The sequence below is a fragment of the Cynocephalus volans genome, chromosome 14 (genome assembly GCF_027409185.1).
Source record: "Cynocephalus volans isolate mCynVol1 chromosome 14, mCynVol1.pri, whole genome shotgun sequence".
NCBI lineage: Eukaryota > Metazoa > Chordata > Mammalia > Dermoptera > Cynocephalidae > Cynocephalus > Cynocephalus volans.
This window is the reverse complement of record NC_084473.1, coordinates 102097256-102113243: the sequence shown is the minus strand read 5'-3', so window position 1 is coordinate 102113243 and position 15988 is coordinate 102097256. Positions and strand designations below refer to the sequence as shown.

At 44.0% G+C, this 15988-nt stretch overlaps 1 protein-coding gene across 3 annotated transcripts in view; it reads right to left on the bottom strand.

Moving 5' to 3' along the window:
* NCK2 (NCK adaptor protein 2) overlaps positions 1-15988 on the bottom strand; it is a 141427-nt gene that overhangs the window by 28904 nt on the left and 96535 nt on the right. The window contains exons 1-2 of one of the 3 annotated variants that reach the window (XM_063078146.1): positions 14908-14968; positions 13834-14075 (exon numbers count right to left, since the gene is read on the bottom strand). In XM_063078146.1, the coding sequence (XP_062934216.1) occupies positions 13834-14059 (226 nt within the window). In that variant the 5' untranslated portion in view covers positions 14060-14075; positions 14908-14968. Of the gene's footprint in view, positions 1-13833; positions 14076-14907; positions 14969-15988 lie in introns of those variants that run through there. The other 2 variants (XM_063078143.1, XM_063078144.1) reach the window with 2 other exon arrangements.

Here is a 15988-nt window from a genome sequence, read left to right as displayed (position 1 = left end):
GAGGTCTGTGAATGGTACTAAAGGTGCTGCAGCACTGGTGAGAGGATCCGTCTGGTGCAGGGCTTTCTCCTGCAGGCCCCCAGGCCCTTGCCCACCTGTGCCCATCCCAGCACCCACTTCACCTCGCTGTATTATCTCCCTGGGAAGGACTGTGTGTAGCCATTGCTGTGGCCTCAGGACTGGCATGCGGCAGGCATTCAGTAAATGTTTGCTCAGTTAATAAGCTCCACTTGCTATCTCATCAGCACAATCTCACACACTCTCACAGCCCTTCTGGAGGGACACCTGCCAAGGTACGTGCCTATACTACAGGGAGTGTCCGCACACACATTCACTAGGAAAGGCCGAGATTGCAACTAGCAGACCTCCCAGGCACATAACCCCTCCCCACATCTATTTCTTCCTTCCATCCTTCCACAAAGCTTTGAGACACTACTGTGTGTCGGCGACGGTGGGAAGGCACCTCTGCCGCTCGCTGTGTCTGACGGCCCCACAGTGCACTAATTCCTGATCCACCCACTGTCTTCTTTCCCCACACTGGAATAAATCTAAGAGATTTACTTTTACTATTTCTAGGTTCATGTACCCTATAATGAAACACTCTAGTATGTGCTATACACAATTCCCATGTTCAGGGAGGGGTGCCACAGGATGGGTGGGAAGGAGACTTGTAAAGAGCAAGGGGCTGCCACCCCTGAGCAAACCCACCTCTGCACACCCAGGTGGCAGACACACCAGCGGCCAGCTCACAGGGAGAGGAGTCTGGGCAGAGGGCCCACTCTCCCTATACCACATAAATCCATAGGTCCAGCCCTGGTCATAAGAAAGCCCATTCTTCTGTGAGCAAACAGGCAAATAACATGACTGATCCCCTAAGCCTGGAGGAAAAAATGGTTTGGAAATCTAGGATTTTCTTGCAAATGTGAAAGTCAAATGGTAACACAGATGCCAAAGAAAAGAATTTTAAAAAATTATTTTTCATTATAATTGTTAATTAAAAATACATATTTAGTACCTTTCAACACATATACTGACTCCATGAGCACAAGCATTCTGAATGTGCAAAAGAGCGAGAGAGATGTGGCAAGCACATATGGCATTCTGGACCATTACTTAAAGTGTCAACCCACTGGCAAAAGCTCAGCATGCATGCAACTTTCCAAGACCACACCTGCTAAGTGGAATGGAATATGACAAATAAATAAAAATGAGTCCATGGACAGCACACTCCTGTGGGAACATGCAAGTGGCAGGTGTTAGCAAGGACGCAACTAATCCATACTTTGGCCAACATTTTCAGAGCACGTTTCAAGCCCAGCTTCTATGCCTACTAGCTCCTGACCCTGGCACTACTATAACAACTCTGCACCTACAGGTCTTCATCTTTGACACAAAGACATCCATGGTACCTCTGGGGCTGTTATGAGGGTCAGTTCAGGGGAAAGCACTCCATGCAGGGTCTGGCACTCAGCAAGAGCCCAAGCAATCACTGCCGTTGTGCTTGTCGTCATTACATCAGTTCATTGTTCCTGTTGGGACAGTGCTGGTGATCAAGAGGTGTGCATGTATTTGTTTTCTTTTTACCTAAATTGCTTGCTGCTGGGGGCAGGTCTCATCTCACTCCAGCTCTCAGAGTCAGGAGCAGCTAAGACACGAGGCTGCCTATGAACAGTCACAGAGAGAATGCTCAATCGACACAAAAGGGGCCTTCACATAGGGCATTAAAAAGGAGCCTCATTTCCCAAGTAAGCATGGGCAGAGGGGTCGGTGGGTCACACGCTGTTCTGGATGAGGCAAACAAGGGTTACTGAGATGCCAAGTCCTCTGGAGCTCCTAGGTGCTTTCCACCTGCTTGTGCTCCAGGAGAAGCTCTTTGACGTACCCAGCTCCTCCCTCCACGCCCTTGTCCATCTATGCAGTGGACAGCGCCAGGCAGGGATTTGAGGGGCTTGCTCCTGGCTTTGCTGTGAAGCAGACTTGCAACCCCAGCCAAGTCACTCGGCTTACCTCGGCCTCCACTGCCTGGTTTTTCTATGGAAAAGCACTGGACCAAGTTATCTCCAGGGCCTTTTCCAGAATTCCATCAATAGCCCAAACTGTAGAATAAATTTCACTTTTTAAACATAATGTATACTAAGCTATGAAGAAAAAAAAATACCCACAGAAGAACCACAAGGGATCAAGTGGTCCTTTCAGGTCCCTCACAGCCAACTTTTGCCATTGCTGTGTTTTTCTTAGCACACCAGGCTAAACCTTCCAGATTTAGTCAAGTTAAATTAGTAGTATAACAACAATTATATCTTTACTACTAATTCATGCTCTATTTACAACACCCACTTACAAGTTTTACAGGTCAATCAACGGGTGTGTTCCTTAAAAAACACCAATGTGAAACCAAGCAAGATTCCCCACAAACAGCCGCCACACGACAGCCTGCTTCCAGGAAGAAACACAGGTGGCCCCGGCCCTGAAAACTTACAAAGAGCTGCCCTCCAGGCGGCTTCTGCACCTGGGAGAACCACTGAGGACAACCTGGGTGCAGACACAGAATCTGTGATTCAGAAACAGAGAGGGGACATTAGAAAGCCACAGCAGCGTGAAGGAGCTGATCACAGGGACAGAATCCTTGTCAAAAGATGGCACTTGAGTAAACATGGGCTGATGTGCAGAATGCCCAGCCACCTGCAGTGGCTGCAGCCCATCAGACAGACCCAACAGGGGGCCCAGCATATGCCCACCAGCCCTCTCCTGCAGAGAGCAGCAATGAGTGCTGAGTAGGGGCCAGGGCAGGAGGTAGGAGAGTTGTCATGCCCATGAACAAGTGCCCCACTGCAGCCTCGCAGAACCTGCCCCTAGGAACAGATGCTAAATGCAAAAGAGAAAAGGAACACTTTAGACATATGGATGGGACCTAAAAAGAGAGTGTGCCACATGGGGAAACGCAGTCAGAAACACGTTAAGAATATTTTACTCTAATCCCCAGACATTTTTAGTTCATGTTTCTCTTGTCCAAAACTTTAGGCTCCCACTTGAGTAACTCTTTACTTAGGAAGGGGTGTTCTATTTTTTCTTCAGGAGGCTGAAGCACAGTGAGATAATCTCAGTAAGAAGCAACCACGACGCCAGTTTCTGCGTAATAAGAGGAGAGGTACTTTACCTGGTCCTCTGTCCTCCATCAGGACACAAGGGTGTCTCACCCAACCCAGTGGACAGAGAAATTTGGGTTTCACATACCCCACAATGAACTCCACACCTGCTTCTCCTTAGTTTTCTAAAGGGATAGACCTCTCACTTCCCACGGTCTCTCTTGGCTTTTCTTCCATTAGTAATCTTTTTAAAAAAAATCTGTGTCCATTTTGCCTCTAATTATCCTCCCACTTATCCTTTGTGATTTGTTTTACATTTTTGGTTCTAAATACTTGGAAGCTTATGATATACAAACACAAATCCAAGTTTGTTTTGGGTGGCTGGCATTACAACTACTGTCAAAATTTCCATATTATGTGGGCAATACATTTGACAGGCCCTTTCTATTGTGAACAATCTTGCAAGACAGAATTTTAATGAATTCTAAATTACGATACATATTTAACTCATGTTCATACAATGGCAGATTATGCATCAGAGGTGGAAAAAGTAAACTTGAAGTGTTCAATGCCACTCTAAGAACCCACAGAGTCCCTGTCTTAATACAGTTAAGAGATGACAATTTTCTGGAGAAGTTGAACATTTACAACAGAATTAAGATATCCTGATTTTTTTTTCTTATATTACATACAAACCTTTCAAGGGGAATGATTTGGCTTTGAAATGTTTTAAAATGAAGAAGGCATTCCTTAGAGAGTGACTTAGTTTAGACAGCATGTTTGAATGACATGCAGGATGATTAACAGGAATTTTCTAATTCCTAAAGAACATTCAATGCAGAAAAACAAACTACTTTTAAGACAAATACACCATAAAGAATCAGCTTCTTTTTGTATATGATTTATAGAATATACAATACCCATTGAGCATTCCAACCACTAACAAGCCAGGAAACACATATACTGAAACTAACTTGGTAAAACCTCATCTCCAGCATGTCAGGATCAGACACCCTGTAGAAAAAGCCTGATGTTCTTTCAACTAACTGCGCTATGAGAGCTAGCACTGAGAGCAGCAAGAAGTCATCTACGTAATTTGATCTTGATTACATATGAATATAAATACTAGAAAATAGCCACAAATGTTAACTGTGCTGATCTCTGAGTGGTAAGATCACAGGGATTTGCTCTCCTCTTTATTCTTTTCCATATTTTCCAATTTTTAAAATAAGTATGCCTATCTTTAAGACTAGGGACAACTGATTAATAGTTTTATAAAACACAGGCATTGCAGAGATCACAATACTGAGGAATATTTGTTTGCCCAAATCTGTGCACAAAGACACTGTGAACGGCAAAGATGGCTGAAACGTGGTAAGCAGCTGCAGGAGACGTGCGTGTGCTCCTGACACACCTGCTGCCAAAATGGAAATCGATTTACAGAAAGGAGATATGTTCCTGTGACATCCAGTGTCTGAATCATTTTAATTCATAGCTCTTGCTCACTCACCTCAACATGAAGGAAGTAGGCTGTTCCCCCAGCACCTTAGGGGCTCTGGGTGGGCCAGGGAGCAGCTGAATTCACCAATACCGATGCTATGCAGGAATCAACCAAACAGGTAATACAGCTCCCTCAATCCCTAATCGTTTTTTAATTATTATTTTTTTTAATTGATGCACATTGATTGTACCACTCCTAATCTGAGTCCACAATTCCAGAGACTGAACGACAGCAGCAGAGGTTAAGGTCAGGCTGACCTGAGCTTGAATTTCAACCCCATCAGTCACTGTGTGCTTAACTTCCAGGTCTCAATTTTTTCACGTGAAAAACTAGGCTATGATAATTTCCCTCTTCAGGTTATTGGGATTAAACAAAAATGCATGCGGGCACCTTGCGCAGAATCTGGCACAAATTAGGCACTGGAGGAGAAATAACTACTGCTGTCCATTCACTGGAAAAATGCATGCAAAATCAGTTTGGCCCACTTGGCTTGGATTTTTCTGCTGCATGAGTTTTTTGTTTGGCTTCAGGGTTGGGGCCATGCACTTCTGAGCAGCGTGGAGCCTGAAGCAGGGGCTCCAGCTTATCCCGAGGCCTCCTGCACGCCTTCGGGACAGGGGAGGGCTGTAGTATCAGCTTGTCTTCCTGTCTCTCTTCACCTCTTTCTTAACTCTGTGGGTGTTAACTGTGTCCAAAATCATCCATTTGCAAAGAATTGGCGGGGGGTCAGCTAGAGGTCACAGATCTTTCCCATGGGTTCAGAAAGCTAAAGTCATGTCCAAAAGGAACATGCAAGAATCCAGAAGTGGACAGGAGGCTTGGGGTCAGTCCTCAAGACAGAGGAAAAACTGAAAGCTTGGCTGAGGTCCCTGGTGAGCTGCCTCAGAAATGCCGGGTCTCCACTGTAGGCCCTGGATACCATGACGTGCAAAAGTTCAAAAACTAACATTCACAGAATCAAAGAAAGTATAACAAAAATCTCAATTTTGGCTCTCCTATGCTTGAGATACTTTATGCCTAAAGTATCCACCTTAATAGTGCCCGGCTCTTACCTCAAACCCAAAAGGGTCTGACCCTCACAACTCAGTTTCTCTTTCTACTTCTCTAATTCTCCTGGTTGTTCTGCTGGTCACTCAGGCTCGAAACCCTAGAGTCAGCCATGACTAATACTTCCATGTGTCCCATATGCAGTCAACACTGCAATCCTTCAAACCCCTCTCCTCTCTGCCACCCTCCACTCCTGCTGCTGAGCTCAGGGCTTGGGACATCACTCCTGATCCCTCTGAGGCCTTGTCCCCAGCTTTCGGCTGACAGGTGCGGCCCTCTCCAGTTCCTTCCTGAAGAGCAGGATCAGGAGGCGTACCATACATCCTGATGGTCAGCTCCTCTGCCAGCCACATGGAAACACTTGCAGGCTCTTTACAAATCAGGGCTTTCACAGTGTGGCACGCTCACTCACTCCTGTCCAGCAGGCTCACTTCATGGTTTGACTGTCCTGCTCGAGCCTAACCCCAAAATGGCATTTGAAAGGTGGGGCCTTGGGCCGACCCCGTGGCTCACTCGGGAGAGTGCGGTGCTGGGGGCGCAGCAGCGCTCCGGCCGCGGGTTCGGATCCTATATAGGGATGGTCGGTGCGCTCACTGGCTGAGTGCGGTGTGGGCGATGCCAAGCCAAGGGTTGCGATCCCCTTGCCGGTCACAAAAAAAAAAAAGACAGAAAAAAAAAGAAAGGTGGGGCCTTTAAGAGATGATTAATGGATTAATCCAATCACGGATTAACGGGTTAATGGACGAATGGGTTATCATGCAAGAGGCACTAGCGGCTTTACAATGAGAAGAAGGAGCACATTTAACACGCTCTTCCCCCACTTGCCATGTGACACCTTGTGCTGCCTCAGGACTCTGCAGAATCCCCACGGGTAAAAAGACCCACATCAGATGCACCCCCCTCGACCCTGGACTTCCCAGCCTCCAAAACTAAGAAACCAATTTTGTTTCTTTATAAATTATCCAGTTTCATCTATTGTGTTATAAGCAACGGAAAATGAACTAATGCAATGTCCTTCAACATGCCCATGGACTTCAGCCTCCAAGTCTTCACCTGCATTCTCCCCCTCGCAAGAGTATTCTTTACACGAATGACTTCACTCAATTCTCAAAAATGTCATGAGACAAGTAGTCACTTATCCCATTATACAGATGATGCCACTGAGGCTCACAGAGTTTAATAGCTTGCCCAAAGTCACTCAACTAGGAGGCGGCAAAGCCTGGATTTGAAAGCAGGTGGCCTAAGAGTCTGGAGTCCTAACCACTAGGCACACTAGTTTCTGACAGTAGAGATGCCTGAACTGCACAATTCAGCCCCAGTTTCCAATGGGACAGGAAGGGACAGTGCTACTGTTTGAACGAAGGCTATTTTGTGCCAGTATTATTTGTCCCAATTACATTACAAGCACAAGCTTCAGAAAGTCAGGGACTAAAAGTTATCCTGCCTCCGTATCCCAGTCAGATGAAACAGCAACCGACCACACTCCCATCCTGATCCCAACACACCCCGTTTCACCATGGTGATCCCTACCTAATGTTTGTAATTTCAAATCCTCTGGTTTTCAAAGGTCATTCAGCAGCGAACGCAGGAGCTTGGAAAGAGACCACTCAAACTCAGACTCAGCTTCCACACAACTAGGCTGCTGCATTCATTCCCTACATCCCAGTTCGGACCTAACAGTTGTGCCCTTGTTCAGACCTGTGAGAACATCTATAATCACAATGACAGATTCACGATCCCATGGTGCCTCAACCACTGCTCCCCAACTTCCCCACAACCCTGTGAGCCCACGAGCTCAAGTCCGACATCCCTCTCCTTACCCCTGTTACAACCGAAGGATGCACATCGAACTGCCTCAACACAGTCTGGGCAGATCCAGCAAGAACCAGGGTTTTTGTGTGTTTTTTTCACTCGCATGCTGGAGATATGGAGAGAACCCACTGAATAATTAGAAAAAGTTCTTCATCGGGTACTGAGGGAATCATTCTGATGAAGAATTGGCTGGACACGTTCACACCTGGTGTTAGTCTCCTGTTTTAGGGCCAACACAGCAAATACTTGATGATCCTTTCTGGTCTCTCAAAGGCTTATGCCAATTTTAAGGCACGTAACACTATAAATGCCCAGACAGTGCGGGGGAGCCCAAGTCATCGTATCTCCTCAGCTACAAGTTAACGCCCGGGATAGTCTCTAAACCACTCTTAGGTGTGTCCGTTTGTTTTAACATACAAGAAAGTTACAAGAACAGCACAAAGAGCATTTGAGACTAAGCTGCCAAGACCATCTCCCATCACTAATACTCTGTGTGTATTTCCACAAAGAAAGACATTCATCAAAATCAGGAAATTTACATCGATACATTACTACCATCTAACCCTCGGACACCATTTAAGTTTTGCTAGTTAGTCTCTAGTTTTTCATCTTTAAAATGAAGAACTTGGTATTGTTAAAATTTCCTCTAACATAAACCATACATAACATAAACCATATAACATAACCATAAATGCCCGACTCTGGGACAAAGTACTACCAAATGAACAAAGAGACCTACAACTAAATCCAGACAGTCACCTTAATATAGGAAAAAAATTCAGGTTCCAGCTGAAGTTCCCTCTGGATCTCATACCTGTGACTGAGGGAGGTTACACAGTCACTCTCAGGCTTAATTTTCTAATTTGTAATTAGGAACACTACCAAGCTGGCCTGGGGCAGTGTTACATATTTTCGTATAAACTGAAGTTTTCATAAATTTGTGTACCATGTAACCAAAAGCATCTTACGTGTCTATTCTACTAATCTGTTACTTTCAACCTAAGTGAAATCAGCATGCTTAGCATGATACACAGGCCCAAACTCCCTTCCCACCAGTCTGAAGCCCCCACATTTCCTGGGCGGAATTCTAGAGTCTTTACTATTGATATGAAAAATGCACGTAAGTGTAAGCCACTGAGTAAATTGCAAAGTGCTGTATAAATTGTAAGCTGCTGCCCTTAGTACATTTATTCATGCAGGTGAACCCTACAGGCATTTAGTACCTGGGCACAGCTGTCATCTCCTGTTCCATTATATAGCTCTGATAACTTGCTCCATGCATGCTACTGAACATGACTAAAGCACTTACAGTAAGTTTTCTTTGTGCAAAACAGGTGTGCTTTAAAATGAGTAAAACTCAAATGGCACCAACAGCTTTAAGTTGATAGCTACACCAGGAAAGAAAGTGATACCTTCTCCACCCCCAATCCAGCACACAGCTCCTAATGTGGGCATTCTTCCCTGGAGTGAGATGGTCCAAACTGGGGTCACTGGACATACTTCCTTTCACAAAACACGTAAAGGCTGTATACGGTGCCCTTAAAGATTGTGTGACGCTAGTGCTTAAAAACATTGTAAGAGCATCTATTGTTAAAACTAGGCAGGTTTTTATTTTTTACATAAATGGGGAATTCATTTATTAGTCCATTTAAAATCTAAAATCACACTTGACAAAGGTGTAAAAAGTAACTAGTAAATGCAATTCAAATTGCTCTCTTCTCCCTAACAGTGGGATACATATCCTTCACTTTCACTGAGAACTCATTTTAAAAATGATCCCTGGCTTTCTATGTAAACTGCTACCGTCACTGCCTGCCTGGAGGGTTCCCACCCAAGCTGGACACTCCTTAGTGCCTGCCCCAAATCCCTTCTTTCTGGATCCACAATCCCTCGCTCCTTCACAGAGCAGCAATGGAGCCCTGGAGGCCCTGTCCACAGCTTCTCTGCGTGGAAACCTGGCAAAGGGGGAAGAGAAAAATCACCTTCCAGTGTGCCTCACAAGTTGAAGTTGTGAGAGAGGGAAGCATCCTGGTAAACGTCACGTTACCCCACTGTATAAGCCAGTGAGGCATTGATCTACACACCTGTCTCTCCTTTGTGGCTCTGCCAATCCTACCCGTTCCCCCCTCTACTCTCCCCACCCCCACTTCAAGCCTCCACATCTCTTGTCTGAACCAGCGTGTACTCGTCTCCTGGCCCCCCCCCCACCTCTCTTCATCCCTAATGGGATCCCCAGTGGAGGTCTCCCAGCCACCCTGCAGTCTGAGTTTGGAAACTACCTTCCATAAGGTCCCCCTACCCCGTGGGTGCTGTCTCTCCTCCACCCCAACTAGACTCCATCATAGCAATCATCCTACTGTGTACTTAGAAAAATAGGAATTTGATGTCCAGTTCATCCTCTCCTTGTTCCCAAGAAAAGGCAACTTTTAAACCTGAAGGTCTAAGCCTTTGCATTTTTACACCACGCACTCTAAAAGTTCTGGCTTTTTGTTGTGGTGGTTGACTCTAACTAGCAAGGATTAGTTTCTGAACTTTATATAACGAAACCATCCACCTGCACTCTTTTGTGTCTTTGATCAGTTCAATTCCAACCTCAGTCCTAACACAGATATGCCTCTAAGAACCTTGTCTATTTTACCCATAGGAGCCATCCCCTCCCTATCCAAAAGCTCAAACCAGTGCAAAGACTATCTTATAGATATTTAATATGGGTGAGCACCTCTCAGCAGCCTCTGTGCTCCCAAGCCTGGTTTGGAATCACAGAGGTAGGGGTTCTAGTGCTATTCACTGGCAAGTTTCTACCTGGCCTTAGGTGTAGTAACACAAGGACAAATGCTGGAGGAGCACTCTCTGAGGCAGACTGTCTGGCTCTAGATGCCTAGGGAGGTGGTCAGCAAAGGGCATGGTGCCTTTGAACAAACCCTACTGGGGAAGATGCTATTAGGGTATAAAAGGAACTCTAACTTTTTGGGTAATGTGAGTCAGCACTTGGACCTGAGTTAACCACAGAAAAGAGAATTAACCTTTAGAGCTTTGGTGGGTTCCAGCTGGTATTACAAAGTGGTAACAAAAACTGCTCTTCAGTAGATTGAAGGAAGAATCTCTGAAAAATACCTCCCTGGGAGCAGCTTCCCTACCTCAAAAGATTTAGCACAGCGCTTTTACAACACCTACTCACGGGGTTTTATGAGTCAGGTTGCAGTATCAAGGCCAGACTGGCCCAGGACTGCTGAGCTCAGAACTGTGAAGTCTAAGCCCTTCACAACTTCAACCAGATTCTGCCGGCAGAAACAGTTCTTGACAATGGCTCCTTGTCATCTCTGGAAAAGTTCTCTTTGAGTCTTCATGATCATAAGTTGAACATGAGAGGAGACCCAGTATTTAAATATTTTGCCCAGGTGACAATAAGAGCTCACACTGTTTTATTCAATTAAAAATTATTAGAGGAAAGAATGTTAATACTTTCATAAGAGAGAGATCTGTCAAAGGGACTCGTTCCTTTCTTCCACTTACTCTTACTAAGTACCACATAGGACAAAATTGGGGTCACTACCAACTTCAGTACAGCCAACGAGTGTGAGAAGGCAGGAGACAACCCTGTAGAGTTCCAGTGATCTGCAATCAGAGATGTAAACACACATTTGTAACACTGTGACTTTGCTGAGGAGTCTACTGCCAATTTATTCCAAACCAGGCATCTGCCAGGGAAATCTTACCATGGAATTTAGAATGAGGTGGATTCCAAAGCAGTAAAAATGAGAAATGTGGATAATACAATGAACAGTTATTAGAAAGTCAATGTACACATAGTTTTCAATGTTATTTTCACTCCTAACACACAACAGAGATTATTTCTGTTGGCTGCACAACTGGTCTAAAATCATACTATAATTCTGATGGCATACTGGTGATGATATTTAAATAGGAAACCATGAACACTTTGGCTCCAATCTTTTTAGCAAAAGAGACTAGTGGGAGGCAGAAGGAGCTACGACACCATGTCTACAAGCTCTGCATGTAAATTAGGCTACGGAGAAAAAAAGTCACTACAGATGGTGATTTCTTGTTAGGGGCCATGTGTCATCCTACTCAGTAGGACAATAGAAAACTCATGCTGATATAACAAGGTCCCTTTTTCTCCAACCCAATCAAGCCTTCAGGTGAGCATGACAAACACACCAAAACAAAAAAGATATACTAAAAATGGGACACTCCTCCCTGATGAAGGGCATAATGAACCCCAACGACCTTTGCCCTATGAATATCCACTGCTACTAATAATATGGATGTTCAAAACATAATTTTATCTATATATTTACAATATGTAATGCTTTGTACAAATATTTCCAAAGAACTGTGAGCCAGAATTAAGACGGAAGCCAAAAGGAGAGCTGTCATTCCACAAGAGGAGATTCACTCAGCGCAGACTTAGAGGACAAAATAAGAGCCAAGGGAAGGAAGTTTAAAGAAATGCAAAAACTGGAGTCTATTTAAGGAAGAGCTTTCTAACAATCGTGTTCTCCAAAAATGGAATTGGCCAACTCAAAGTCAAAGTGTTCCAGCAGAGCTGGGTGGATATCTGGCAGGGCCAAGGTAGGGCCCCGCACTGGCCCGAGGACGAGCGGCTGATTCATCCCAGCACCAGGGCACACGACAGCTGTTCATGAAAACTCTAAACACATGGGCAAAGATATAGTACATAGTTCCAAATTGGGGCTTTGTCTTTTCTCCTTCTAAAAACACTGAAGAAAAATGACAAGTTATCCGAGAGAATTTCCAGATAACCCAGAGTTCCTGTTCTCCTTACTCTACCTCCCATGAATCTCTGGACATTTCATGCTTTCCTGGAATCCTGAGAATATATAAAAAGGGTCATAAAAAGAAGACAAAACAAGTCAACAATGTTTAGCATCATTAAAAAGAAGGGACTTTGGTGAGAGGCTGAAATTGAAAAAAATAAATAAAATTAAGCTCAGGGCAATCTTAAAGTATGTATTTACCTATTCAGCTACCCTCATTTCTTTACCACAGTTAATTAAGGATTACAAGCATAGAACAACAGTGTTTCTTTCAAGTGACATGCTCATGTAGTTTAAAAAAAACATAAAGGGGAGAAAGTTTAGTGGAAAAAGAACTGATATGCTAATGAAAACTGGAATTTCTTTTTTTTTTTTTTGAAAACTGGAATTTCTACATCATCCTCAGAATCTATGATGGCCAGTGACCTGTTGTGACTCATACAAAGTCCTGTGTCTTATTTCTCTCTCAAAAACAGGGGAATAACCTACTTCATAACACAAAAATAGCACCCAATAAATAAAGGCATTAAGTAATTTTTTAAAAAAGAGATTTGTTTCATTTCGGGGACGGAGGGATGAGGAATGCATGGGAAAACTGAAAAGAAAATTATACACTAAATGTGGTGTTGCAAAATCTTCATCTTTGATTTTATGCAATCTTGAAAAGTCAAATTCTCTTGTTAGAAATAAAAAGAAAAGACCTATGTAAATGTAGCACAGGTGATAATACTGACATTTTGATAGCAAACCCTTAAGTGATAACCAACAGTCCCAAGTACAAACGACACTGTATTCATATAAGGAGGTAACAGCGATTGTTAAATGTCAGATCAGATCATCCTTCAGAAAAGCCCTCATAATGATGTCCTCAGACAGTCCAAAGCAGCAACTCTTGCAAGTAAGTGCCATGTGCACATGAAGGGAGGACTGTATACCATTAACCTCTCCTAACTCGGGGTGGCATTTGCTGTGTCCTGACACCAGAGAAGAAAAGAGGCACAGGGAGGAAGCTAGACAACATGATGACTGAGCTCAGCTCAGGTCCCCCGAGTGACCCCCGAAGGCCTCTGACGTCACACAGCTGCTCGCCCAAGCTGCCACCTGAGCTAACAGTGCCCGAGACTGTGGGTGTGACGTCATCAGTCTCAGAGAGAGAAAAAAATGCTTTTGCTGTCTCCTTCAGTATGCATAAAGGCCAGACAGACAGGATTGTTGATGGAATGACGCAGGTGGAGCTGGGGATGCTTTTGGAGGTGGATTCCATTTCAGGATCCTCTAGAATTCTGATGCAAGAAGACAGACACCTGTGCAGGGGTACAAAGCACACAGCACTGTCACCTTACATAAGACTCCAAGCTCTGAAATCTCCAGGAAATGCAAACATCATATTCCTCCATCTTGATCTCTTAATTCTCAGAGGTTTGCAAAAAGACAACTAGGAAGATGTTAGTATGTAAAATACCATTTTTTTAAAAAAAGCAAACAAACTAGAAAGATGAACCACCTCCCCTTGAAATGCACAGGCTCCCTCTCTCCTCAGCAGGAGGTGGCCTAGCTATTGTCCGGATCCCAGGGTGTGGACACTCACCCAGTGTGTCCTTCAGGTTCTTCACAAGGGAGCCCTTCTTCAGGCTGTTCTTCCGCTCCACGTAGTTGGACGGCACATAGCCCGTCCTGTTGGCCGCGTTCCTCACCCGCCACCATGTCTTGGAGTCATCCAGCAGCCACAGGCGCTCATGCTTCTTAATGTCCAGCTCCTGGTCCTGCTGGGCAGTGTAGTCCCACTTGGCTATAACAATAACTTCTTCTGTCATCTTTCATGGAGTCCTTCTGCCAGCAAAACATTGGAGATGCTCATTAGAGAACCACCTGAACACTCCATCCTTGGTACCAATTTGAAAAATTAGGCATTCACAGATTTTATTACAACTCTGCAGTGTTCTCCTGCGTCTTGAAATGCTCAACCTTAAAACGACTTTCTTTCAACAAGCTTTAGTATTTTGTTTAGACACAACAACCTCATGAAACAAATCATATGTTAAAAACCCAAACAAAAGCAAACTTGCAAAAAATTCTAAATAACAATGTTATAATTAAATGTGTACATTTGATTAAGTAACACCAGCTCCCTACAGCTGGTATGTTTAAATTCATTTTCCTAGGATATGCTGAGTTTCATGAACATATTTAATACAACACACCCAAACTACTCCTATAAATTAAAATTAAAATTAATGTAGTACAAATGCACTGTGGTATCTTGGACTGGATCATGAAACAAAATGGAAATTAGTGGAAACACTGGTGAAATCCAGCTAAATGACATTCTGAAAAAGGCAAATCTATGGAGACAGTAATAAGACCGGTGGTTGCCAGGAGAAGGAGGGAGGGAGAAATGAAAAGGTGAAGCCCAGAGCATCTTTAGGGCAGCGAAACTACTCTGATTAATATTATAATGGTGGACACATGTCATCATACATTTGTCAAGACACATACAGTGTACATCAAAGGTGAATGGAATATCAAATTGTTGCGAAATAAAGTTTATTAAAACAGCAGCAAATATAGTATATGAGTATTATACTCATATAACTAGTTAAGTCAATTTTGGAAGTAATAAATAGCAAAAGTGTACCTGAATAACTAAAATGAACATAGTTACCAATTATTTCAGCAAGTGCACACTTCTTAGATGGGACAGTATTCTTTCAGTAGAAAAGTTCAATATTCAGTCTTTCAACTGAGTAGACATTTCTCCCAAGCTAAAAAGAATGAAATGATGGAAAGACTGTTAACCAAAACCCATTTCCTCTCTAATGAGGGGAGTTCTCATTATTTTACAGACCTGACTTCAGAGGGAACTTACGCACACTACCTCCATGCAAGCACGAACACCATTTTTAAATAATAAGATACTTCGTACTAGGTTCTACGGAAATTTATAAATAATACATGTTCTCCTCTTTCAAGAATTAACTTCCAGACTTAGAGATAAAGAACCTATTAGGAAGAAGTAAATGCTTGGTAAACCTTATGCATAATGTGCACAAGTTTACATAAAGCCATTTCAAAACTCGAGACAGTGTTGTTATCTACTCTCAGAAAATCTTAAGTCCATACCACGTGGCTCACCAACCTGACCTTTATGTCACATTAGATTTTTTAAAGTCATACAGGCAGTTTTTCTTTTTTTAATAACAGCAAGAAGAGCAACAACTGCAGTCACAGGAACGGGGCTCACGGAATACTCCATTTGAATATCAGGTTTGTTTCTTAAGCACACAATTTTCAAACGGTTTTTTAACATGAACAGCCCATCACTTGAGATCATTCAAGATCCAGCCAATCGAAGTCATTTATTTTCTACTGCACAGACAACAGTCAAGAGCTGGCTGGGCACGGTCGCTTTCAACGCACACTGAACATCACACAGGTGCTTTACAAAGCATCGGAGGCTGGGCCCTACCACAACCAGCCACAGCATAGCCTCTGTGCGTGACGTCTGCGCATCACAAGTTGTCACAGCTCGCGCAGGGACTCTGACAGGCCTCAGAGGGGAAGGCCGGGTCAGAGGGACGCGACGCTTCCCTGGGTCCCTGGGTCCCTGGGTCCCGGGGCGACCGAGGCGTCTGGCTCAGGAGGTGAAGCGGGGGACCGGTGGGCACTGGCCCACGTCAACGCGTCTGTTCTCAAGAACACCCACCTTTCGGGGAGGTGCCATCCTTGAGGGGACTGAAGACCGC